Genomic DNA, 27,846 nt, shown 5'->3' with positions numbered 1-27,846 from the left:
CCTCTTCTTTATATTAATGCTCCAGACATATTAAATCACTCTGTAGCCTCAGTATCTGCACATTGCTATTTCTTCTTCTAGGACAGCTCGCCACCTTGCCTTTCCCTGTCTGACTCCTGTATTTCCTTCCAGATTTAGTTCCCTCATTATTTCTTCCCTGTTCTCCCTTCTTCTCCCATAGATTGCGTTCGGTAACCTCTCCTCCCCTCCCTGACTCTGTACCATTGTAATCATATGATTCCTTCAACAGATGAAAATGTGAGCAAATCATGATATTAGACAACAAATCAGCATCAGACTGAATGAGACCCAAGTACTAACTCTGCCGCTTACCAGATTTTGACCTTGAGTAAGTCATCAAACCTAAGCTCCTTTGTATTTTTCTCTGTCTTTAAAATGAAGGTGGTGGTACTTACATCATAGTTATGAGGAATCACTGTAAAGTGACTAGTAAATGCAGTTATTGAATGTGGTGATGGTGACATTACCATGAACAAAAGAAATACTTTGTTTTGTACTGTAAAGATCTGTTGTGTTTCATTCCTGCTTGATTGTCAGGGGACCATCTATGTTACTGATATATATCAGACTCAAACTCACATAAATAATTAGGAAATTTATTTCATTTAAAAAGAAGACTAAACGCAGGGCTGGTTCCAGTTGTGGTATGATCTGTGGCTCAAAATGTCTTCAAGGACTCATATTCCTCCAACTTCTCACCCTTATTCTCAGCAAAGGTGTCATCCCAAGGCTGGTTCCCCCGTGGGTTCTAGATGGCAGCCATTGGCAGCTGGGATTGCATACTTCCTTTTTCACATTCGGCAGAAGGAAAGTGGCCTCTTTTTCTCTTTTGCTGACAGCAGACTCCTTGCTGCTTCTTTGTATGAGCTTATGCCTGCCTGTATGATCCAGACTGTGGAGGGATTACTATGATGGTTTGAACCAAGGGTTGGCACTGCTGTGTATATAGTCACTGTTGCAACTACTCAAGGGTTGACGTTGTTGGCCAATCTTTGTTGCAGCTTCTAAACTTGGCTGTTGTAGCATGAAAACCATAGACAAGCAGATGAGTATGACCATTTTCCAATAAAACTGTATTTAAGGCCACTGAAATTTGAATTTCATAGAATTTTCTCATGAAGTTTTCTTCTTTGATTTCTTCTCAACTGTTTTTAAAAAGTGAAACCGTTCTTAGCTCCTGATCCATACAAAAAACATGACACATATGCTATACTTTGCTTCCCTGGTTTAGAGGAATTGCTGGGGCTGAGTTACTGCTAATGTTTGATATAGATGAGCTATATGTATATCTTTAATGCCTAAATGGCTCCCTGGACATAGTAGATACTCAGTATTTAATAGTTTATGAGTAATGATTATCACAGTAGGTACTCAGTCCACAAAATGATACTCAATAAATGTTAGAATTGACAAATACAAATAAGTTCATATTTCCCCCTACTAGACCAAAAGGACATTGGGGTAGGAGTAACTGTTTCTGTGTCCTCTACACTGCCTTGAATATATAAGTACTCAAAAATTATGTTTGACATGGGTTGATTTTTTTACATTTATATTATGGGCAAGAGCACAAATAAAAATATCCTGTTGATGTTTATGAGAGTTGGAACTAAGGAAACAGCCAAGTGATAAGAATGTGTATACTTCATTGTAGTAGACAATTATTTTAGTGGGTCAAATTCATTAAGTAACAGGTCCTGTTTAGGCACCATGCAAGTAGTTTCCACACGGTAAACTTTTGGAAGCTGTTTTGCAGCCATGAGAGCCATTAGCAGTGCTTTGTCATCCGTAGTTCATTGTCATTGGGAGGCAGTTTGGGCAGAAGCAGGCATTTTATTTGTTTTGCATTTTTGCGAAATTAGAAAATGCTGCTTATTTTGCAGAATTTCAACTTTCCCCTCACTTTATTTTTAAACATGACTCAAGGATAGACTTAAAATTATTTATGTGAATGCTGAAATATGGAGTAATTTCTTCCATTTTTTTTGTTTGTTTTTGGCTTTAAAATTCTTCTGTAAGAATTTTGACAATTTCCTCCTTGACATGAGTTTATAATTTGTCAATTTTGATTAAAAAATAAAAACTACGAGTTGTGCAAGACTAATGTTTGTAAAAAAAAAAAAAAAAAGAAAAGTTTGGAACTGATTTATACTTTAGAATGTTGTATCTTTAAAATTCCAAGATTGTGGTTCTCCCTAAATGACTGTTTGCATGTCTATTGTCCCATGTATCCTTTATCCTCATGTAATACTTACCAAAGGGAATTTTAGTTGCCTTTTAATTTTTCTCTTCCACTGGACTATAAGCTAAATGGCCTCCCTTGTTCATTGCTGTAGCACAAGGTAGGCATTAGAGTATTTGTTGAATGGTTGAATATCTGAGTGCTTGGAGAAAACCATTAAAGCCATTTAAAATTTACCATTCTGAGATTTTTGTGTCTTAAAATCCACGTTAGCCCACAGGGCTGAAAGAACCTTGTTTTGCTGATCTGAATTTTATTTTGGCCAGAAATGTTCTATTTATAGCAATACTTTTATCCAGAAATGTATTAAAACTATTTAACCATTGCTATGGGAGGGACACTCATGGCCTGGTCAGGGCAGCACCTGCACAACATACCGTGCTTCTGCCCGAACGTAGCTTACCTATAACTTGCGTGGAACTTGAAGACCAGCCTTTGTAGCTCACTACATCTTTTTGGGGCCCTACTCCTGTCAACCTCAAGCCTCAGACTGGGTTATTCCAGAACACAGCCAAGAGACCAGTGTTTGAAACAGTGTTTGATGCCTTCTAGCACATATAGTGGAGTTCTTGTTGATTTTTATTCTGGGTAACCCCAGCCTGGAGAGAGTGGGGGTGTATTTGATGAAGTTGGAGCTGAAAGAGGGATGTGGAGGGGGTTTAGAGCATGAGTCATAGAGAGTACGGTGAAGGGGTGACACTGGCCATCACTTTGGTTCTGAATTGGGGCGTGGGTGGGAGGAGAGGCACAGACAGGCAGCGAAGTCACGGATGAAGCTGACAGTGCCAGCTGCACCTGCCCTGGCCATTTCTATACCCAGAGTGACCTTTTTTCTGCTGTTCTGTGGTTTTCTTTTAAAAATACTCCGTGTAGGTTAGATTTACTTTTTCATTGATACAGAACAAAAATAACATGTTTATATTTTAGATTTTTGTGGGGATAAGTTGTAAACTGTCCAGTGAGATTAATGAGCTCTGCTCTGTAGGAAGAGGACACAGGAGTAAAATCTCATGCTGGCCTCTGGAAACTCACAGTAGGATGGGCTGCAGAGAGTAAATATGTGTCGAATTGTTGAATGAATGAGGTGTGCATGATCAAGGAGGAGGGAAAACAAGACTAAGATGAAGGAAGGGGCTGAGGCTTGTCAGAAATCTCAAAATTACAACCCCAACCAAAGCTTTTTTGTGTATTACCTTTGGGGAATTATGAAAATTAGAAAAGGTGGCAAAGACACTCAAGGGGCAAATGTCCCATTTTTATTAAAGGAAAGAAAAATAGATTCAGAGCAAGTATAAATGAATGTTTCATGGCAATCCTAGGTAAATTTAAAAAATCTAAAATTAAAAATGATTCTTAAGTGCTCAAAAAAGAAAACTGTGAACACTTGGAGACACTACAGGTTTACCATGGAGGTTGTTTTAAAAAAGATTAAGCATTCCTGTGAGCTTTGTAGACTGATTGGTCAGAATACAATCTTGTAATTTTTCCTAACTTCACCAAGGCATTTAACACCGTCTCTGAAAATCTCCCTGTGCCTGAGATGGTAAACATTGGCTAGGTACAGTTTGAACCTGCTGACTGCAGAACTGTACCCAAAGAACGCTGATTTAATGGGTTGATGTTAACCGCAAAAGAAACCTTTCCAATTAATGCTTATTAGCTATTGTTTGGCACAAAGCTATGAGGGAAATTGTAACAGGAAGTAAAAACTCTGTGCAAAGGGATGACTCACACTGAAAGTGAACTTGAAAGGGTTAATTCAGTTTTTGCAAAGCAAATGCACTATAGAGAATAAGCTGAAAGAAGTTAGAAGAAGTATTTTTTAATGGTTTATAAAACGGCCGAGGTTGTTTTTAAATGCCTGCAGTCTCAGAGGGAGTTGCCTGCATAACGTGGCTGACCAGAAAAGCCTCTTTGGTAGTTAGTGTTATTACCAGAGTGAGGGGTGCACATCCAACTCTGTGATGGTCGCACTGCATCTGGAACGTGGCTTGAGTCAGGGGGTTGTGGGTTAGGAGGGACAGTGATAGAGGCTGACAGAGGAGCCTCCTGCTGACAGGCCCTTGGGTAAGGGTGTGTTAGCCCACTGTGAGGGAGGAGTGAAAACCCTCTCCATGGCTGGCCCGGAGGGAAGTCCTCCTCAGGGGCATCGCTATCCCCAAGTGTCTGAAGCAGCGGTCCCAGACCTTCTTGGCACCAGGGACCAGTTTCATGGAAGACAATTTTTCCATGGATGAGGCGGGAAGTGGAGAAGGGGCAGATGGTTTTGGGATGAAACTGTTCCACCTCAGGTCATCAGCCATTAGATTCTTGTAAGGAGCATGCGACCTAGGTATCCCTTGCCTGTGCAGTTCATGGTAGGGTTTGTGCTTCTGTGAGAATCTAATGCCCCCACTGAGCTGATAGGAGGTAGAGCTCAGGGGGCAATGCTTGCCCGCTGCTCACCTCCTGCTGTGCAGCCAGTTCCTCACAAGCCAAGGTCTGGAGTCATTCCATGGCCTATGGGTTGGGGACCTCTGATCTAAAGGTTTCTGTGTGGCAGAGGAGTTAGATTTATTCTCTCATTGGAATTTGACGTGAAACTTGGGGAATCCAGTTGGGAATGTGCACCAAGCAGTTAGAGATATTATCTTGAGCAGCACAAGTTCAGAGATAACCAGGCCTGTGCATGTTTGTGTCTTTCCATGATGTCAGACTTTTATTGATGCTATTTCAATCGCAAAAGTGACGAGCTACATGGGGTTCTGAAAGAGGCAGTTCTCCTTAGTATTTCCAGTTCACTTGGTAGTCAGAGCCACAGGCACACAAACTCATGCCACTCACCAAGACAGTCAGTATTGCAAACCATACGCAATAGTATACTTAATCAGTATGTAAATTTTACGGATTAAACACTCCAAAGCAAAGTAATATTTAACATCAAAAGAAAGGGAATAAGAAAGAGTTAACAAACCAGTCTGGGGAGAGCAACCTGGACAGAAAAATAGCCCAGTCTGGACCAGTTGGTTTGTAGGTCTTGCAAGGAAGAGTCTCTGCTGTGAACAGAGCCTTCAGTGGCAGAGGCCTAATGCTTGTCACAGGCAACGGCAAGTTGATATCTCTGAACATGGCCGTTTTGAGCTACTGAACTTGTACTGTTTTTATGGCCCCAGAGTCCTCTGGTGAGGACTGATGGTGGAAGAGTGTGCTGGGTTATACCCTTATCTTGTTGGATACAGTCTTTATCGATTAGACAAAACATCTGGTCCCTGTTGGCAAGACACCCTTTAAAATGTAAGACGGTGTCTTTTTCTAAGATAGCGTTACTTGTATCAAGAGTGCCTAACACAGATAGCAGAACTTGTGTATACGAGACATCAAGTGGAGTAAATATTGCCTTTGGTTTTTATTGTTTGAGGCTGAATGGTGTAATTTCAGGCCTGGTTTAAGAGACTGACACTTGACTTATCTTTTTTTAAACCGAGTTATTTATTTATTTATTTATATTTCTTCAGCTGTTTGTTTTGAACCTTTTAAGCCTATGTAACAGCAAAAAGATTAGTTCGTGAGTCTCTTCTACTATTCACTGGCTTTGCCTCTGTCTTTTTGGTTTTCCTGGTTTCTTCTCTGTGAAAGTAAGCTACGCAAATCAATAAATGTAATCCAGCATATAAACAGAACCAAAGACAAAAACCACATGATTATCTCAATAGATGCAGAAAAGGCCTTCGACAAAATCCAACAGCCCTTCATGCTAAAAACTCTCAATAAATTCAGTATTGATGGAATGTATCTCAAAATAATAAGAGCTATTTATGACAGACCTACAGCCAATATTATACTGAATGGGCAAAAACTGGAAGCATTCCCTTTGAAAACTGGCACAAGACAGGGATGTCCTCTCTTGCCACTCCTATTCAACATAGTGTTGGAAGTTCTGGCTAGGGCAATCAGGCAAGAGAAAGAAATAAAGCGTATTCAGTTAGGAAAAGAAGAAGTCAAATTGTCCCTGTTTGCAGAATACATGACTGTATATTTAGAAAACCCCATTGTCTCAGCCCAAAATCTCCTTCAGCTGATAAGCAACTTCAGCAAAGTCTCAGGATACAAAATCAATGTGCAAAAATCACAGGCATTCTTACACACCAGTAACAGACAAACAGAGAGCCAAATCATGAATGAACTCCCATTCACAATAGCTTCAAAGAGAATAAAATACCTAGGAATCCTGCTTACAAGGGCTGTAAAGAACCTCTTCAAGGAGAACTACAAACCACTGCTCAGTGAAATAAAAGAGGACACAAACAAATGGAAGAACATACCATGCTCATGGATAGGAAGAATCAAGATTGTGAAAATGGCCATACTGCCCAAGGTAATTTATAGATTCAATGCCATCCCCATTAAGCTACCAATGACTTTCTTCACAGAATTGGAAAAAACTGCTTTAAAGTTCATGTGGAACCAAAAAAGAGCCCGCATTGCCAACACAATCCTAAGTCAAAAGAACAAAGCTGGAGGCATCATGTTACCTGACTTCAAACTATGCTACAAGGCTACAGTAACCAAAACAGCATGGTACTGGTACCAAAACAGAGATATAGACCAATGGAACAGAACAGAGCCCTCAGAAATAATACCACACATCTACAGCCTTCTGATCTTTGACAAACCTGAGAGAAACAAGAAATGGGGAAAGGATTCCCTATTTAATAAATGGTGCTGGGAAAATTGGCTAGCCGTAAGTAGAAAGCTGAAACTGGATCCTTTCCTTACTCCTTATACGAAGATTAATTCAAAGTGGATTAGAGACTTGAATGTTAGACCTAATACCATAAAAACCCTAGAAGAAAACCTAGGTAGTACCATTCAGGACATAGGCATGGGCAAGGGCTTCATGTCTAAAACACCAAAAGCAACGGCAGCAAAAGCCAAAATTGACAAATGGGATCTCATTAAACTAAAGAGCTTCTGCACAGCAAAAGAAACTACCATCAGAGTGAACAGGCAACTTAGAATGGGAGAAAATTTTTGCAATCTACTCATCTGACAAAGGGCTAATATCCAGAACCTATAAAGAACTCAATCAAATTTACAAGAAAAAAAAACAACCCCATCAAAAAGTGGGCAAAGGATATGAACAGACATTTCTCAAAAGAAGACATTCATACAGCCAACAGACACATGAAAAAATGCTCATCATCACTGGCCATCAGAGAAAAGGAAATCAAAACCACAATGAGATACCATCTCACACCAGTTAGAATGGCAATCATTGAAAAATCAGGAAACAACAGGTGCTGGAGAGGATGTGGAGAAATAGGAACACTTTTACACTGTTAGTGGGACTGTAAGCTAGTTCAACCATTGTGGAAGACAGTGTGGTGATTCCTCAAAGATCTAGAACTAGAAATACCATTTGACTCAGCCATCCCATTACTGGGTATATACCCGAAGGATTATAAGTCATGCTGCTATAAAGACATATGTTTATGCAGTATGTTTATTGCGGCACTATTCACAATAGCAAAGACTTGGAATCAACCCAAATGTCCATCAGTGACAGACTGGATTAAGAAAATATGGCACATATACACCATGGAATACCATGCAGCCATAAAAAGGGATGAGTTCATGTCCTTTGTAGGGACATGGATGCAGCTGGAAACCATCATTCTCTGCAAACTATCGCAAGAACAGAAAACCAAATACCGCATATTCTCACTCATAGGTGGGACTTGAACAGTGAGATCACTTGGACACAGAAAGGGGAACATCACACACCAGGTTCTATTGTGGGGAGGGGGATGGGGGAGGGATAGCATTAGGAGATATACCTAATGTAAATGACGAGTTAATGGGTGCAGCACAGCAACATGGCATATGTGTACATATGTAACAAACCTGCACGTTATGCACGTGTACCCTAGAACTTAAAGTATAATAAAAAATAAAAAAAGTGTAAGAGAGAGATGAAAACTGTACACATTAAAAAAAAAAAAAAAAAGACAGAAAGTAAGCTGCAATCATCCTGACAGCATAACTCACTTCACTCCTTAGCCATGTTTCTCCTGAGAGCAAATACATTCCCACAGAACCACAAGAGTATTCTCAAACCCAGGAAATTTAGCACCAATGCCATATTATCACTGAGGTGCAATCTGAATTCAGGTTTCTCTAGTTATCTCCAGAGCCATCCCTAAAACCTGAAGCTTGTTGTTTTGTTGTTGTTGTTGTTGTTTCCTTTTTTACTTATCCAGAATTCATGAGTGAACCTGAGAAGCTTTTAACATTTCAGATTCTTAGTCCTTAACTGTGGAGATTCTGATTTTTTTTAGGCCTGGAAATTTTTTTTCCCCCAACTTTTTAATTTGAAAAAATAAACTCTTCAAGACAGTTACGAAGTACAGTGAGAAGATCTGTTAATCATTTAGATTTACCACCTGTTAACATTTTGATGTGTTTGCATTCTCTGTGTCTCTGGACACATTTATTCACCTTATGTTTTTATTTTATTTTTTTGCTGGTGAACTATTTCTAAGTTAAATCAAGAGGCTTTATCGTAAGTTCTTCAGTTTGTTTTCTCTAAGAACACAGATATGGTCCTGTATAACACCATTACCTAATATAAAGTCCATATACAAATTTTTCTGATTTTTTCTAATAATATTCTTTAAACTGATCCCTCATCCATTCTTGAACCCTTGATATCTCTTAGAAAGTTTTTAAGTTTTTATTATAAAATGGATTTTTTTTCACAAAGTCTCACAAGTAAACTATATGATTTCCTCTATTATACTGCTTTTTAAAAATTTTTCATAGGATTTTCTAAGGTTGATTGAAACTCACAGTTAAGAGAAACGTTTTGATTTTTTTTCTCTCATTGCAACTGTCTGGTGATTTAATTTAAAGAGTTGAGATTTTGTGAATTAGAATAATGAATTTTTAGAATTAGAAGAGATATAATATACTTCATTTATTCATTATTTTTCATTTTACTGAGGCCCATGAAACAAGGAACTTACCTAAAATTGTGGGCTAATTCGTAGCCCACAGAATTTTCCACATAGATTCTAGTATATAATCTATGTGGAAAATAGATTATATACTATAATAGAGGAAAGAATTTTTATTTCTGAAGGAGAGAGGAACAAAAAATACACACACACACACACACACACACACACACACAGAGTCTTGCATACATGTAAAGAAAGCAAATGTAACCAAATGTTCATAATTGGTCAGCTCAGGTGTAAGGTACACAAGGGCTTCATTATACTAATCTTTTTGTTATATGTATGTTTCAAATTAAAACATCAGGGAATTATAAAAATAGAACACTAAACACCCACAAAATTAAGTATAAAACTAAGTATACATTTTTTAAGTATCAAATTAAGTATAAAAAAATTTTTGTTGACAGAAATTAAAGGATTCATAAAATAGTTGAATTTTAGTGACTTAGAACTTTTTTGTGCCTCATCATAGCTAATGAAAGTATTTCTCGAAATTATCAAAATTCCCTTGCTTTTACTCTCTGATATTCACCACCAATAGACAGTTAGTTGGCATATGGCCCTGTTTTTGAAACTTTCTTTACTCTGGCAGAAGGTTTAAGCCAGTAACAGGACTTCTGTCAATGATTGAATGTCGCAGATTCAGTGATCGTATAGGGTAAGTCCTAAAATAGATGTCATGTTTCAGAGTGTGAGGCTGTACATATGTATACACACGCACACGCACACACACACACACGCACACCCCTGAGGCATCATCAGAATTAAAAACTTTTACCCATCAGTAGATGCTATTAAGAAAATAAGCAGGAAAGCCACAGACTGGGAGAAAATTTTGTATTGCATACATCTGTTAAGGGACAGATGTCCAGGAAATACAAATAACTCCTGTAATTCAGCTTTTAAAAATAGGCAAATGTGCAAAAGATTTGAACAAATAGTTCACAAAAGAAATAAATGGCCAAGAAGCATATGAAAAATGCTCGACATCATTGGTTCTCAAGGGAATACAAGTTAAAACCACATGGAGATACCTCTGCACCCTCACCAGAATGGTTAAATTAAAAAGACAGACAACACCAAATGTTGGTAAGCCTGTGGAGCAATAGAACTCAGTTTCTTGGTGAATACATAAAATGTTGAACAATTTTGGGAGTTTTGTTTAATACTAAATGTATATACGCCCTGTGGCCCAGCAATTCCACTTTTACATATTTATCTAAGAGAAATACAGGATGTGTTCATAGTTGTCTTATAAAAGAATATGTCTAGCAGCTTTATTCATAATAGGTTAAAATGGGAAATGCCTAGGTTTCTACCAGTAGGAGATTGGATACACTCTGCTATGCTCTGTATATCACATACATAGTCATTTATATATACTCATATGTCCATCCAATGTAATACTACCCAGCCATAAAAAGAAATGAGCCGCCACTACAGATAGCATACAAAACTCTCAGGAGCATAAAGCTGAGGGAGAGGAGCCTTGCACACACAAGCTTGTGCTGCCATGTTTATGAAATTTCATGAACAGGCAAACTACAGTGAGAACAAAAGCAGAACTGTGGAGCCACCTCTGAGGCTGGGGATGGAGTGCAATGGAAATGGCCATGAGGGAATTTAAGCAGAAATATTAATGTTCTAGATCTTGATAGGGATCCAGGTTACATGTTGTATACACTTGTTAAATCTCAGGGAATGTTTACTTAAAATTTGTGCATTTCATTTTGTGTAAATTTCACATTAAATAACTATAAAGAAATGTGTAACTGTAGTTTATGATACTCATGCAGAAGTATTTAGGAGATGAGTGCTGATGTCTAAAGTTTACTGTGCAATACATTATACAAATAAGGTGATGATAGATGTAAAGGGATGAATAGGTATGCTACAAACTTACAATACCATGCTAATATTGTAGCAGAATCTAAGTAATAGCAATCCTTTCAGCTTTGTTGTGTTTTGGAAATTTTCATAGTAAAACATTGGGGAAATTCTTATGTTGTTTGTTTGTTTCCTGTGAAATAGCCATTTTTGTGGGTCAGAAACTGACAATTTCCTGTGATTGAGCCCGATATATGGAAGCACATTTTTTAGCCATTTTATTGAGGCATCTTTATCTGACTGGATAGTAACAGGAAGTAGCTTCATTTTTCTCCAGTCATTGTGCACAGTTAGGATAGATTAATCTGTTTGCTCTTGGTAGCAGAGGCTCCTGACCATCTCTGGGACAGACCTTAACATCTCAGTCACTCTTTTTGAAAGTCTGTCTGGATTAGAGCTGATCTCATTTTTGGTGCAGATGTTCTTGTCTCCCCTTTGCAGCAGGGCAGGAGGGGAGGGAGTGAGTGTGCTCTCCTGTGGTTTGCCTTTGGGGCTGTGCTGGGGAGGAAGAGGGGGTGAGTCCCCTCTCAGTCTCCTCTCTAAGTTGATGAGATTGACTGGCATGGCTATTCGCAAGTGACAGGTGCTCAAACACTGCCCATGTGAGTTCTTTGAAAGGCCCAGTGTGGACCTTCCCTGTGCCACATGACTTGATCCATCCTCAATCTCCTGGGCCTCCACTCCGGGCAGAATACCTCATCTCACTTCTTGCTCTTGGGAGCCCCTTGTGTGGCAGTCAGCCCTTTTGAGTGAGGTGCTGGCAAAATGGTACAAACCCTGGTACTTCCCTGCTGCCCTCTTGGATTTATGGGAAGCTGACAATTTGCCTGGAGCTTGGGCTCCCTTGTAGCTGTCACCTTTCTCTGTAGCCGTAATTTCCCAGTTCTCTCTGCTGTTCAACTAGGCATAGGGTGGGCCACGGAGTCCATTGCTTGAGTGGACATTCACTGGGGAATGAGAAGTCAATCTCCCTGCAGGCACCCTTGGTCTCTGACAGGCATTCTCCTGCAGAGAACTCTTGATATCTCTCTTAGAAATTTTTAAAGTTTTTATTATAAAAGGGTTTTCTTTTCACAAAGTCTCGCAAGTAAACTATGTGCCTTCCTTTGTAATACTGCTTTTTAAAAATTTTTCTTAGGATTTTCTAAGGTTGATAGAGTGAAACTCATAGTTAAGAGAAACTTTTTGATTTTTTTTCTCATTGCAACTGTCTGGTGATTTAGTTTAAAGAGTCGAGATTTTGTGAATTAGAATAAGGAATTTTTAGAATTAGAAGAGACATGAGATAATATACTTCATTTATTCATTATTTTTCATTTTACTGAAACCCATGAAACAAGGAACTTACCTTGCAGTACCTGCAGTACCCCTCTCTCATTTTTCTTATGGCGAGGGATTTTTGGAATTTATAAGTAAATATTTGTACCTTACCAAGTAGATTGAAATATGAGATTCACTATTCTACCGAAGTGTGGTTATTTAGCTTTTGGCAAAGTTGTGAAATTTTTACTGATCTGTATGTAGGAAAAGTCAGGCTTCATACTGTTAGAGTGAAGGATGCTGTGGGTGCATCACCTGTTTATTCAGTTGATCATGGTTTCTGCAAGGAGTTAGGCAAACTGTACAGTCTGAAGGAATAGTTCTCACAAGACTGCCCTCATTTCAGGCACCAGCTATAATTTTGGGGTCCCCAGGGTCCTCTGGAGATCACAACTGATAATGGCATGTCCCAACGCCCACTTGGTTCGCTGTCCAGTGGCCAGAGCACCTGGCAAAGACGCTGCTATCAGGCAGAACATTCCTGGGATCTGGAGACCCCATTGAAGTAACCAAGGGCAAAGACTAGACTTCTCTTTGGGTAAAGTTAATTGTTTATACAATTTTTAGTTACGGCCACTGTTGGTTTTTATTACTGTTATTCACTTTCGTTATTAATTTATTTAGTAAGAGCTTGTTGACCATCTGTGATATTGTGAAATATATATTTGGACTTCCTGTTTCCTGACATACAGCTCCTAAAACCTTTGTGGTCTCCCAGAGTCTTGAGAGTGTCTTTCGCTAATAATTGACTGGCAGCTGACAGCCCCTAGATAACTTCAGGATGGGTGTTGGTCACAGGAAAGACAAAGGCATCATTAGAAGATGGGAACGTTCAGCCCCAACCCAACCTCTGGGGAGGAAAGAGGGACTAAAACTTAACTTGATCACTAGTGACTATTGATGTAATCAATCATTCCTATGTAATGAAGTATCCATAAAAAACTAAAAAGATGGTTCCTGGAGCTTCCAGATAGCTGACAAAGATTAATAGAGGAGGCAGTATGCCCAAAGAGGGCATGACATGTGTTAAGTTTAGCCTAAAGCTGCCTCCTTGCCTATTTCAAGTTCAGCCTAAAGGCTTTTCCATATATAGTAAATTGTAACCTAACTAAAAGAATAACAGACTATAACCTACTCTTGTATCAGTCACAGAATTTTAGTCAATCACAGGTGGACAACTGTTCAAACTATATTCAAATAAGGCAAACACTAAGATGTAGCCAATCCAACTGTTTCTGTGCCTTCCATTTTCTGTCCATAAGTATTACCTGACCATGTGGCAGCCCTGGAGTCTCTGAACTGCTTCTGGGGCCTGCCCAACTCAACAATTGTTCTTGGCTAGTTAAACTCTGTAAATGCAATTTGTCAGCCAGGGGTGATGGCTCACACCTGTAATCCTAGCACTTTGGGAAGTGGAGGTGGGAGGACTGCTTGAAGCCAGGAGTTCAAGACCAGCCTGGGCAACAAAGCAAGACTCTGTCTTTACAAGACACTTTTTTTTTTTTTTTTTAAATTAGCTGCTTAGGGTGGTGCACGCCTGTGGTCCCAGCTACTCAGGAGGTTGAGGTCGGAGGATTACATTCAAGGCTAGGATTTCAAGGCTACAGTGAACTGTGATTACACTACTGTACTCTAGCCTGGGAGACAGAGTGAGACTCTGTCTAAATTAAAATCAAATAAAATAATTTTATTTGGCTGAAGTTTTTCTTTTAACACATGGAAACTGGACACTTCTTCCCACATACCTTGCCCTGTGCATCTCTTCCATCTGGCTGTTCATCTGCATCCTTTGTAATATCCTTTATAATCAACTGGTAAATGTGTTTCTGTGAGTTCTGTGAACCCCTTTAGCACATTAATCAAATTGGAGGAACGGGTGGTGGGAACCCCGATTTATAGCCAGTTGGTCTGAAGTATAGGTGGCAACCTACTACGTGTGACTGGCCTCAGAAGTAGAGACAGTCTTGTGAGACTGAGCCCTCAACCTGTGGGATCTGACACTGTCTCCAAGTAGATAGTGTCAGAATTGAACTGAATTAGAGGACAGCCAGCCGGTGTCTACTGCAGAATTGATCTGCTGCAGAATTGATTGCTTACTTGCTGGTGAGGAGAAATCCCCACGTTTCAGTGACCAGGGACTGCAGGAATATTCTGTGTTGATTGTTGGGTGAGAGTACAGAAGGAGAAAATATAGAGTTTTTCCAATATCCTTATACTGTCCCCAAGATGTATTATAATTCATAATTGTATCAACTATTTTTTTGACCTATGATTTTCTACTAACTCAACTGTAAGACGTGTTTTATAATTTACAGGATTCTTCTGTGTAAGCTGTACTAATGAATTTTTGTAATCCCTTTCTTCCCTCCCCATTTGTGTCTGTAGGGCACTTTATTTTAAATGCTGGATTCTTTGCTCTAGAAAGTGGGAACTGGTGGGGAGGAGGGCCATGGATCTTTTGCTGTCAAAATAGGTTAAAGTCAAAGAGTCTTCATGGGCACAGCTGTAAACCAGTGGTAGTTGTCCATATTGGTAGTGTGTCCTTGTCTCATTGCCTTGAAATTAAGAGTTAAAGCAGGACTAAGCTTTTTTGTTACTCAGTTTTGAAAAAATAACCTTTTTTGTTCATTGTAATAACTTTTCTTTCACCACCTCAGAGTTTCTCAGTGGACATAGTTCATCTTCCTTTACACCTTTTGCTTCTCTCAGGCCAGTGAGAGACTGTCTCATTTTGAACACCATGCTAATAATTATCACCCACCCATATGGACAATTGACTAGCCCAGGGGAGTGTTTGGTTTTTTTTTTTTTTCTCTAAGACCATCTTCTCTATTGAGTGCTCTGTAGGGAGAAATTGCAGAACCGACTCATTAGGCCTGGCTTGAGGAACTAGCCTGTGAGGTTAGCTACTATTTATATTGTGTTTTTATCTTCTTATCAATAGTGTTTGGGTCCATCACAAATTGGTATGTCAGGCTCGGGCGGACCCACATTTTGATTCACATTCTCTGCTGTAGTAAATCGGTATTAGCACAGAGGTGTGGACTAGAGCAGTAGCTCCTCAGCTGGGTATTCTAAAGGATAGTAAAGGTTCCAAAAATACCTGGAGGCTGGTATAAATGGATATTTCTGATATTTCACTTTTGTTTACTAATACTGGTGAAAATGCAAGCAGTTTTCTCAATTTTGTTTTCCTAAGTTCTAAAACTCATGTGCCCCTTGTCATCTTCCAGCCATGGTGCCTTTCTACATAGGGGCAGTCAAGAGAGCAGCATCTGGGGTTTGCCAGGACAGGTGGAGGAGGCTACAGAGCCTGTCCTACCTGGTCCCACTCATGTACAGCCCATGTGGCAGTCATCCAAGATCAATAGGGAGGAATTCACCTGAGACAGAACTGTGAAAACTTGGTGAAGGGACCAATTTGAGTCTGAAATCAGAGTCTAGAAACCACTGGGCTACTTTCTGAATTTCTCTCTCTTAGCTATTTGTAGGTTTTTTCCTCTAGTGAATTAATTTTAGAATCATTAAATTCATGGAGGTGGGGAAACCTGAAGTGACTTGACAGCCCAAACAACTAAGCAGTAAGTTGTTCCCTTATTTCTAAAGGGTTAGCAGAAGTTTGATTACTCATATCATATCAAGGATTTGGGAAGGAATGTATCCACTTATTTCACAAGTGATAATTTTATTGAGTTCCTACTAGATAGGTTCAAGCGAAGTATACAGTAATGAACGTGGCAGATTTAGTTCCTTGTTGCATGAAACTTACATTCTAGAGGTGGAAAGAGATTAAGAAATCAATTGCTGTATAATCGTCTAATTAGCTGTGTAATAACGCAGTAAAGAAGTGCACACTGCTGTGAGAGTGAGGGAAGTGAGGAAGGCTTCCTTGAGGAGGTGGTTTGTAAGCAGAGTGAGCTGGCAATAGCTGGAGTTTGGAGGTTGTATGTGTTGGTGCAGCTTTGACATAATTATGGGAAGAGGGAAAAGTCTGGGCTGAGAGCCCGAGACAGGAAAGACCATGATCAGGTGTTTTGGGCAGGAGTCTAGGCAGCTAGGGGGGTGACACAACACTAACGCTGGAGCCACGGTCTGGGGCCCCATCACATGGAACCTTGTAGGCCACATGGAAGATGCTGTATTTTATTTCGAAAGCAGTATTAAGACAGTAAGGGATTTTTAACCAGTTAGTGTTATAATCATATTTTAAAAATATTTTGGCTGCTGTATGGAGTAGAAAAGTGTATGCTGAGTTATTGAAGTCACCTAGGAGATGATGATAACTTAATTTTGATGATCACAGTTGAAAGAATGTTGGGACTTAAGACAGAGTTTCTCCCTTTTTAATGTCATGGCAGACGCAAATGCTTTTAAGAACTATGCTGTGGAAAATGGACAAGGGTGACCCAGGTGCTGAGGAGAATCCATACCTTCGCCTCATTGTAACCCATTTGCAACGGCCAGATGATACACTCTTATTTTTGCAAGCTGAGTGTTTGGGACAAGAGTCAAGGATGAATCCTGGGGTTTTTGTCTAAGCAACTGGCTTCACAGAAGTGCTTCTGAGATTTAGGACACTGAACAGAAGAGGGGAAGGACCATGGTTTCTTGCGTATATGCTGAATTTGAGGGTTTTGTAAGTCATTCAAATGGGATATTGAGTAGACCCATGGTTGTGGAGCTCAAATGAGAGAAAAAGGTAAGTCATGTAGGTGATAGCTGAAGTGAACTAGAGAGGTGGCATAGGAACAAGTATTACAGAATTTTCACACTTAAAAGTCAGTTAGATCAGAGTGAGCTAGCAAAGGAGATGAAAACTAGGAAGTTTAAAGAGGTGTTAGGAGTGCCACAAGATTCTGGAATCATGAGAGTCAAGAGAAGAGAGTGTGGAAGAAGGAGGGAGAGTTCTGATGAGAGGGTCAAGTCAGATGAGGACTGAAAGTTTTCCGTTGAGTTTAATGACATGGAAATCATTGATGTGACATTAGAGTCACTATGCTGGAACCGTGTGCAGAAGCCAGATGGAAGCCTACAGGTTGTAAGGAGCGAGTGGGAGGTTAGAAAATGAAAACAGAGAAACAATGGCTCTGTCGAGAATTTCATCTGTGATAGGAAGAGCAAGATGACGTGGGGGCTAGCTGCGGAGTGGAGGGAGACCTGGCAAAGGCAGTAAGGCTAGGGGAGGAGGGGCGTGAAGAGACAGTGCAGAGTGCAAGGTAGCTGAGAAGAAACTCGGAATGGATGCAGGTGAGGGCAGGTTTGTGTGCTGGGCAGTGGGCACTCAGGATAGCTTCCTGCTGAGGGTTCTGTTTTCTCTGTGAAGTATGAGGCTATGGCAGTTTGAGTATGAGGAGGTAGGATACTTTGGGGGCAGAGAAGTTTGACATAGTCATCATAAAGAATGGCGAGGTGAGTTTGTAGAGAATGTGGGAGGGTAGCAGGCAGCACTGAGGCCCAGCTGAGGCTGGCTCTGCTGTGTTCAGTTCCTGATCTTGATTCCGTGAGCCCAGCTGCCCTTACCTCCGTGTCGGGGGATACTTGTGTTCACCCAGGGAGGCAGTCATGGCAGTCCACTCAGTGAACTGATAGAGGAGCGAGAAAGGCTCCTGAGTCACGGGAGTGAAGTAAATAAATGGTCAGCTGTGGAGTCTAAGATGGCCACGGATGGATGTGAAGGCAGGAGGTGAAGAGGGGATATGCAGGAAGCAGAAATAAGAGAACTACAGGATCCAAGAAGAAAATGCTGAGGAAACAGAGTGGAGATATAGGAAGTTGTGATCAAAGAGTGAATGCTCCCATTCTGTGCATCGTGTCGTGAAAGAACCTAAACCCTTGCATGTGGAGATGGCCTTCCCTGGTGGTGGCGGCCATGGGGGTCTGTCTAAGCAAGTTTGACTTTTCTCTGCAGAGTTGCATTTTGTTATTTGGTAATACTGGTTGTTTAGTGTTAGGTCAAAAATGTTAATTCTCTCCTGTTAACTTTGGGTACTATGTGTAGATGAAAAAAAAATTGCTTTTGTTTTAAAGAACCATATTTTCACTATCTCATGACACCATACCATCATTATGATGGAGCCAAAAAAGCAGAGCTTTCTCAGCAGGGTTACAGAATCTGTTAGGATGGATGGTTGTGCCATCCAACAAGAAACAGGATGTGAAGAGGAATGTGAATTAGGTTGCATTTATGAAGAGGTCTGTGGTAAGAATGGAAGAATGAGTGTTGGATGTAAAATGGAGGGGAACAAGGTCTCTGGGGATGAAGAAATGAAAAAAAAAGAACCTGTCTAGCTGGCCACAGGGATAAACATTGAAATCACATGGTTATGGCTAGACTCGAGGTGTAGAAGACTTCCCTGAGCATGGGGTAGGAGTGGGGAAGTCACTGGAGGTGGTGGATGACAGCGATGGGGCACAGTGGAGGGTCAGATAATTGGATGTCATGGACCATTGAGGAGCAGGGAGCAGGATTTTGTTGTTGATGTCATCACTTTCTTTTTTTTTTTTTTTTTTTTTTCCCTTCTAGTGGGTAAGGAAATGATGATCTGGAAATTGATAAAAGCAAGAACTACTTCCCTTCCTTGAGACCCTGAGAATTAGGGACCACTAGTATAGTATTCTTTGTGTGTGATCCCTAGACCAGCAGCATCAGATCACCTGGGACTTAGAAATGCCAATTCCAGGGTCCCACTGCAGACCTACAGAATCAGAAACTCTGGGGGTGAGGTTGGCGTCATATCTTAATAAGCCCTGCTTGACCCTGATGTGCTCAGAGTTTGAGAACCATTGCTGTAATGATAGCTGATCCGGGGTGAGGGGAAGGAATTACTCAGTGCTGACTCAGGGCAAGGTGGATGGATTTTCACCTGGAAGGATTTTGGAGGGAGGTAGAACCCTCAATTCAGTGGACATAGGTCCTGGCTCCCCTGGTTCTGAGTGGCATTAGGCTGATACTAATGGTCTCAGAACACATGTTGGAAGTTTGGTCTTTGCTTAGACTTGGAGTTGCTGTTAGTACCAGTAGCTGTTACAAGGAATAGTTAACTTAGTGTCATTTTAGTTGTGTTTGCTAAAGTTTTAAAAACATGATTTACTATATGCAAATTAAGTTTATTTTTAAACTTTTCGTAAACATTCTCCATCATAAAAATGAATTGTCATTTTAAGAGGTAGTTGTTCAGAATTCAGAATTTATTGTTCTTCAAAAAGTGTTGTATAGATTAAATGATATTTCAGAGGGTTTTCTCCTGATCTCCGTATCTAAAATATCAGGTACGTCATTGTCATTGTGAACTGAGGAGGAAAGACATTTTTATCAAAATAACTATTCAATTATTACAAAAGACAAAAGAAGATTAACTAGAGGACTTGTGAAGGTGCTTGATAAAGATTTGTCAAGGCGGAATAATGGGAGCTGTGTTGATGAAGCCTCGGGGTAAGGTATAACCACATTTTAATAGCTGTGATTCCTACAGTTTAACATTTAGCCATAGACATTCTGTAATTTGGAGTGGAGCTGACCTTGCACAGGCCAGTAAAGAGAGGAGAAGAAACCCTAGCAGCTCCGGCAGTTACAGGGGCAGATGGGATTATGAAAAGAGCTCTAAATTGGGGGTAAGGTTATTTGTGCACTAGTCACGGTTGAATCGATAAAAAATTGTTTCACTGATGACTCCAACAAATATTTGCACGCCTAGTTTGTGCGAAGACCTATTTTATAAGCAAGGAAATTCAGGCCTAGAAGTTTGATGACTTCCCCCAAATCAAATTTACTGGAAAAGCCTTGAAGCAAATCCAGGTGTCTAAGTGCGAAAGCATACCAAGCTGCCTGCTGTATCAGTGTAGGGGTTTGGTTTCTAGTGGTCTCACCCATGAGGGTATCGTGTTGCTGTCATTCTCTCTCCAAAACAACATGATGAAAGTTTCCAGAATATTTGTCTTAATAAATTTGTATGGTGATGAAATCGTGGGTCACCTTAACCCCTGTCATCAAGTGATTCATTATCATTTAACAATTTAGCAAGCACTAAGTTTAGTGGGACAGATCTTTGAAGAAAATGATGGGGGAAATGACACTTGGCCAGAGGGCACTTGAGACCATTTTGTTTAGTTGGCCATGATGCCTACCTACTTCACTCTGTCCTAAACCTGGACCATCAGATGTTGGTACCGTAGGTTGCAGACTATGGTACCAGCCTTTTAAGGGTTTATCTTACCATGCATTCAATAGTCTCATTGGACAGAGACTGATCTTCCCCTTGGGACTAGGCACACCATATTTATAAAGTGACATATCAAGAGTATATTGTTTGCTTTTGATGAAAACTGCCCCTAAAAAAGGCATCTTAGGAAATAATCCCTTCTATAATTTAGTGTTTTGTTCCTTTTTGGAACTAGTAAATATCAATAGTAATAAGGTTAATAATACTAGATTAACACCTAATTTATTTGATATTATAAAAGGATAGATAAAATATTGCTAATAATTTAATATTCTAGTTAAGTAACATTTAGCTTTGAATATATATGTTTGAGTGTATACATACACACACTCAGATGGATTTGGTTTTTATGGCCCCTTTTGAAAAATTGATCTAGTGGTGTATTTTTTTAAAATGTGCATATCCTTTTAGCAAGAATTTCATTTTTTTTTTCCAGAAGAATATATTGGCAATATATTCTTGCCTTGAGCTACTGGAAATTACTGGTAGTATTCAAAGCGTTTAAATGTTTAATTTGCTTGTGAAGCTTTAAATTTGAGTGAAAAAATTGGTCTTATAAACAACTTAGAAAAGTTGCTGCCTGCTCTAGATACTAGTTGTGCTAAATTAATTTAGTATACTAATCAGAACTCTAATGAAGTCTGTGAACTGCTAATGTTAGATCAGCGAATAAATGGCTGATTTTATTTCCCAGAAGAGAATATTTAGAGATGAGGTTGGGAAGAAGTTGAAAAAAATCAGGATGTGGTTGTGTAATCTTTTCCTAGTTCCCTTTCAAGATGATCTTTCCCTGGTCATTACTCTTACTCATGAAGATTTCTTTCTTTCCCTCTCTTCACCTCCCAGCCTTCCTTCTGTTTCTTTCCTCTCCACCAGTCCTCTCTCCCTCCTTTTCTAGTGAAACATTTTGTGTTGGTGGTTTATTTTTGCTGTTGGAGGAATTACTCCTGGGATAGTGTCTGTGAATAAGAATTCTAGAGCATTAATTAATTTCTTACTATGTATGGTTTTGTTTCATTCAAACAATCTTATGGTCCTTCCTTGTAGCCATTTTATTAGATTCTGAAGGGCCAAATCAAGCTGTTTCTGGGCTTGGGGCCATATTTTATAGCAAGACTTGTTTGAGTTTTCAATGAATTGGTGCTTAAGCTAAAGCCATTAAAGCCTGCTTCCAAGTAAACAAAACTGGCAGCACAGTTTGTTCCATTTCATTTTTTTTTTCAGCATGCTTGATTTTTTAGGAGTTGGAGTGAGCTAGGAGGACCAACTGGGAAAGGAATCCTGTAAGTGGGAGAAAGGCTGTCGTGTTGTTAGGGAGTGCACTTCAGCCTAAGTGGTGATTAGCAGCATTTAGCCTCTAAAAATAACTGATGAGCAGAGTTTGTAGTCAGGTCCAATTTCACTTCTAGACGCCCTTACAGTGCAGGGTTTGGCCAGTCTCAAGCTCTGGTAGGCAAGTGCATGCAGTGTGCCTAAAAGCTGCTAGTAGTACTTTTGAGATTTTTTTGTTTTTTGTTTTACTTTAGCATTTATTATTCATGGATTGAAGAAGTCAAAATGGCTGAAGATAAAGGTATATTTTTGTTATTTAGGCTAAAAGTGGCTTTAGATCTAACTGACAACTTTTCACTTTATTTTCAGTGGTGCTGTGTTAAAATATTTTTAGCTAAGTGCTTTGACTGCACTGTCTACGTTTTCTATTTTGAACTACTGGAGATACTGACTTTTCATAGTAGCTGAATATTTCATGGAATAATCTGTCTTTAATCAGAGTATGTTTTGGTGTCTTAATTTAGATGATCTTTAGTATGTTGTACTACTGGAGGCTGCATTTTACAAACCTCAAAAAATGTACAAGCTCTCTTCTTTAGTCTTATAAGTTAATTACAATGAATTTAAAGAATTGTCTATATTTAGATTTTATATAAAATATAGGAGATATAAATCCATTCTCATACTAATGAACAGACTTACCTGGTTCAAGCAAGGACTTACCATTTATGGAAAGTGACCTACTTCTATGTGAAGCAGACAATAAATGCAAAGAAAAAACACAAGGATTTTGTTTTGTTTTTAAATTGACTCTAACTTTGAAGTATTCTTTAATGATATATTGAATTTAATGTTTTGTATATATTTGCTTTTGCTTTACTTTGTAAATTAAGATAGTCTTTCCATTAATTGAAAGACTGAATGCACTCATTATGTTGAAGATTTATAAAAGAAAAAAATATGTGTGTGAAAACTGCTTCTAACTCTCAGCTGTCTAATCAGCAACTGAAAGGATTCTTCCATTAGGATAGAGAATAAGAGCATGTCCTAAGTGAATACTGTTTGAATAATTGGTTACAATGGGTCACTTGACTCGTCTGATAAAATGCTTCATATAGCTGTGAAGAATATGAGATATGTATCTGCCTTTTAGTTCTTTTGGAAGACATTTCTCCCCTCTTGTGGATTAGGTAATCTATGTAGTTAGGAAAAATCAGCTGTTACATCTGACCCACTTTTAACAATTTTCGATTCCCAAAGGGTGACATTTTATAGCATGGAAAAATAATCAGTTTGATGAGTTGCTTGACAGTTTTTGTGTTTTTCAAAAAACTTTAAATGTATAGAGTTTATGTGTAAATATGAAATTCCCAACATAATGCCAGCTAAAACTTACAAATGATCTCTAATTCAGTTAGTAGTAGGCCAGTGAAGTAGCTAATGACTGTTCAAGTGCTGGAGTTCGTCTTCTTGTCTCCCTTCCCTTGACCAAATAAATAAAATTACACGTTGCCCTTCCCTTGGCTTTTGTTTTGGAGAGTCTTCATTTTCGACTATTGCTTGCCATAGTAATTTCCATGTTTGGTGGTATGTAGGGACATTTTCTGATTTGGAGGTCATGTACTTTTGATGGAATAACATGTGAAAAAATGATTCACATAGTTTTTGCGGTATTTTTAAACCCCAGTAAAAATCCTTTTTGACTGATCCCAGAACTACAGGTTGAACGTGAAGCCAGAAAATGAAATGAAGACTTAGATTTATTCTGATCTTAGAAAATAGGGACATCTACTAGATGTTCTTCCCAAATACTTTTGGAACAAGGTACTGGTTTCAGATTTGCTTAGGGAGTTGTAAACCCTCTTAAGGGTTTGTCTTACCATGCGTTCATCAGTTTCATTGGACAGAAACTGATCTGCCCTTTGGGACTGGGCACAGCATATTTACCAAATGACATATCAAGAGTATATTGTTTGCTGTTGATAAAAACTGCCCCTAAAAAAGGTGTCTTAGAAAATAATCCCTTCCATAATTTAGTATTTTGTTCCTTTATGGAACAAGTAAATATCAACAGTAATAAGGTTAATAATACTAGAGTAACAACTCATTTGTTTGATATTAAAAAGGGATATATAAAATATTGCTGATAATACATTCTATTTAAGAAACATTTAGCTTTTAAAGTGATAAATCTCTACACTAAAAACTATTTTGAGTGAAAATCTTCCTAAGATTTATTATACATTTCTTCTATGTTTTAATGGCAGAATCAATGCGAAACCAGTTACTGTCTTGTACTGAAGATTATTTGAAGAACTGTCAGGGATTCTGCCTGAAAGTTTCAATCATAAATGACCACTCAGCTTTTCTGAGTTCCTGGGTCTGCCCTTGCTGAGAGACCTGTGCAGTCTATAGGCTTTTCCTCTGTCAACACTCTGTTGCTTTGACTCATTTGCGTTAGATTGTGTCTGAAATCTATTCTAGAATTTTGTGCATTGAGCTAGAAAAGTTGTTAGAATCACATCTAAAATAAAAATTAAGCAAATTCTAGGTAAAGGTGTATTTTTTTTTTTTTACTGTGTTTGACTGTCTCCTTCTCATCTCAACCCCTTGCTGTTAATAATACTAGAGTAACAACTCATTTGTTTGATATTAAAGCTGTTTTGGTGCATGCATTCATTTCCTTTTTTAGAAAAAATCTTTTGTCTACTTTTTCTTTTTTATTTGGTGTTGCAGTCAGTAACTTAAATGAGTATCACTGAGTTAACTTGGATAAATGATAATTTCCTTTTCAGAATCTCAGAAATTTTCCTCCTCCATTTCCCTTTAAGAGAGAGAGAAATGGAGAAACAATTAAACTTTGAGTTCAAACTATTACTTTGTTTTATTAGCTATTTCATTATAGACTTTTTAATTTTTTTTTAAGAAAAGATCTTGCGGCCGAGCGTGGTGGCTCAAGCCTGTAATCTCAGCACTTTGGGAGGCCGAGATGGGCGGATCACGAGGTCAGGAGATCGAGACCATCCTGGCTAACCTGGTGAAACCCCGTCTCTACTAAAAAATACAAAAAAACTAGCCGGGCGAGGTGGCGGGCGCCTGTAGTCCCAGCTACTTGGGAGGCTGAGGCAGGAGAATGGCGTGAACCCAGGAGGCGGAGCTTGCAGTGAGCTGAGATCCGGCCACTGCACTCCAGCCTGGGTGACAGAGCGAGACTCTGTCTCAAAAAAAAAAAGAAAGAATCTTGCTTTGTTGCCCAGGCTGAAGTATAGTGGCGCAATCATAGGTCACTGCAGTGTAGGCTTATTTTAAATAGTATCATCTTGGGTATCCGTTTGACTACATACTCATTTTAAAAACTTAATTATTGGGTAAAATTATCTGGTATACATGTACTGAATAAAAATGTTGGATGAATGAAAAGTTGAATTATATTTGTTTAGCCTTGCTGTTTTCCAGTTAATGGGGAAAAATACAAGAGACTGGTATCAGCTACAGAGTGTTCAAGAGGACATAAGACAAGAACCCAGTTTTACTGAAGATTTAGCATTCCTTTTGCAAAAAAAATTAGATTTAATTATTAGAGGCAATAAGTAGCAAAGGCAGAAAATTCTTAGTCATTAGCTACTATAGTTCCATATTTGGAATATGTGGATATTTTGGAAGCTAGTATTTTTGTCAAACTTAGTGTTGTACACAAATGGGTTTGTATGCATATGTCCGTATATATAGAAATAAGGGTTCTTTTTTGGATACAGTGTTAGAAAATAAGTCTTTCTGTTTATAAAAATGTAGTGAATTAGACATACAAAACTGTTACTGAATCTGTGACACTTCCTGACCTCACAGAAGCTTACTTTCGTAAAGCTTTTTTTTCTTTAAATTTTAGTAGTGGTTTAATTTGTATTTTTTTATATGCTAACAACACATAAAAATTTTGAAAATCACCATTTCCCTCTACCAACATTGCAGACATTTTCACCCAATCTTCCCCTCCCATGCCTGTGTTTCAGGTAATGATACCTATTTGAGGTTGATTTAATCTGCAACAATAGGATCTATGCCCAGCAAGTATTTTTATTTAATAAATAAATTATGTTTTTATATAGCCAGCTTTCGTATAGATCACGTTAGAAACAAAGTTGATGGCCATTTGTCTTTTGGTAAGCATACTTTTATGCATTTACCATATTACTTACAACTCTGGTTCTGATGGATCCATTGATATTTAAAGAATGTCACAAAAAGGAAATACTTGACTTTTTAAGAATGACCCAGCACTTTGAGAGGCCGAGGTGGGCGGATCACTTAAGGGCGGGAGTTCAAGACCAGCCTGGCCAATATGGTAAAACCCTGTCTCTACTAAAAATACAAAAATTAGCATGGTGGCAGATGCCTGTAATCCCAGTTACTCAGGAGGCTGAGGCAGGAGAATCCCTTGAACCTGGGAGGCAGAGGTTGCAGTGAGCCGAGATCATGCTAGTGCACTTCAGCCTGGGTGACAGAGGGAGACTAAGTCTAAAAAAAAAAAATTAGTCTTATTTAGTCATCAGAACTCTATATACTTTGATGCAGGCATGTAGATAAATATATGTATATGTTTGAGTGTACATATATATGCTCAGATGGATTTAGTTTTTATGGCCCCATTTGAAAAACTGGTCTAGTGATGAATTTTTAAAAAATGTGTATATCCTTTTAACAAGAAGAATTCCATTGTTTCTACCAGAAGAATATATTGGCAATATATTCTTGACTTGAGCCACTGGAAATTACTAATAGTATTCGGTAATTAGAACTGGACTTAGAAGTCGAAGAGCAAGTTCTAGATTAGAGCTAGTGGGGTTTTTTGAAATCGTGTAATTTGGCCCACTGATTAGAGATTAAGGAACTCAGAGCTGTAGAGATATGTTCCTAGTTCTACCCAACTTGTACTGGTGACTTTGGGAGAATCATTTCATGTTTCACTTATAAAACAGATAATTATTCCTGTCCTTATCCCCGTTGGTTTTCACCCAGGAACTGCCCCTGCAGGGAACATGTGGAAATGTCTGGGGGTGTTTTGTTTGTCCTAAGCCTTGGGAGCTTCTTGCCTTTGGGTCCAGGGGAAACAAAGGATGCCAGAAATCTTGCAATGTGAGGGACAGGTGCACAGGATGAAACATTGTCCTGCATAAACATCCAGAAATGCCCTCTGTAGAAATAGTGGCAGGACACAGTGAGGATCACCAGCAGCAATGCACATGAAAGCGACTCCACCTGCTGCACAAATAGGAGACACCGCCCTGGTCTTCCATCATCTGTTTGATAAACTTTTCCTCTTCTTAAGGCATTTTGAGATATTATTTATCCTTTTATTAACATTGATATAATATGTATTGTACTCCTTTTTATGGGAGATTTGAATATTGTCTTATCTTTTTAAGGACAGTGTTGACTATTTTCTGTTAATATCAAATGATTTTTGTTTATTTTTGGCTGTGAGAAGAATATTTACAAAAGAATGTAAAGTATGTTAAGCATATCAAATGCGATAAATGACACTTTAGATGGACAGCAGTTTACAAAACTGTTTCCTGCAGTGAGACCAGTTGTGAATGAGCCTTTTCCTGTTTCCTTGGGCCTCAACAGATCTTGTAAAGGAGTAGGAATGGATTGTACTGCTTCACTTTTCTGTCCTTCTCTCTCTGGCTAAGAATACGGAATGGTTTAGGGAGAGATATTTTCTTCTGTGGTAGTTAACAGAGTTTTTAAGATTCTGCAGAAATGAAATGGGACAGAGAAAAGGATTTGGCTACATTTCTATGTGATTTCATTAAGTTGTTGATGTGCTCTGCCTTTGGAAAGAGGTAATTTCAGGTCATTTTGATGAGTAACTTGGATGGAATAT

At 38.9% G+C, this 27,846-nt stretch overlaps 1 protein-coding gene across 13 annotated transcripts in view; it reads left to right on the top strand.

The window, feature by feature from the left end:
- ASPH (aspartate beta-hydroxylase) overlaps positions 1–27,846 on the top strand; it is a 220,819-nt gene that overhangs the window by 13,391 nt on the left and 179,582 nt on the right. For 2 of the 13 annotated variants that reach the window (XM_033203416.1, XM_033203420.1), the window contains exon 1: positions 22,107–22,260. The exons of 7 other annotated variants lie outside the window; for them this stretch is intronic. In XM_033203416.1, coding sequence (XP_033059307.1) covers positions 22,245–22,260 — 16 coding nt within the window. In that variant the 5' untranslated portion in view covers positions 22,107–22,244. Of the gene's footprint in view, positions 1–22,089; positions 22,261–27,846 lie in introns of those variants that run through there. 4 more of the 13 variants (XM_033203417.1, XM_033203421.1, XM_033203424.1 and 1 more) reach the window with 4 other exon arrangements.

The sequence above is a fragment of the Trachypithecus francoisi genome, unplaced genomic scaffold (assembly GCF_009764315.1).
Source record: "Trachypithecus francoisi isolate TF-2019V2 unplaced genomic scaffold, Tfra_2.0 Lachesis_group7, whole genome shotgun sequence".
Lineage (NCBI taxonomy): Eukaryota > Metazoa > Chordata > Mammalia > Primates > Cercopithecidae > Trachypithecus > Trachypithecus francoisi.
The sequence above is the reverse complement of the archived record's forward strand: the minus strand, read 5'-3'. Positions and strand labels throughout refer to the sequence as shown.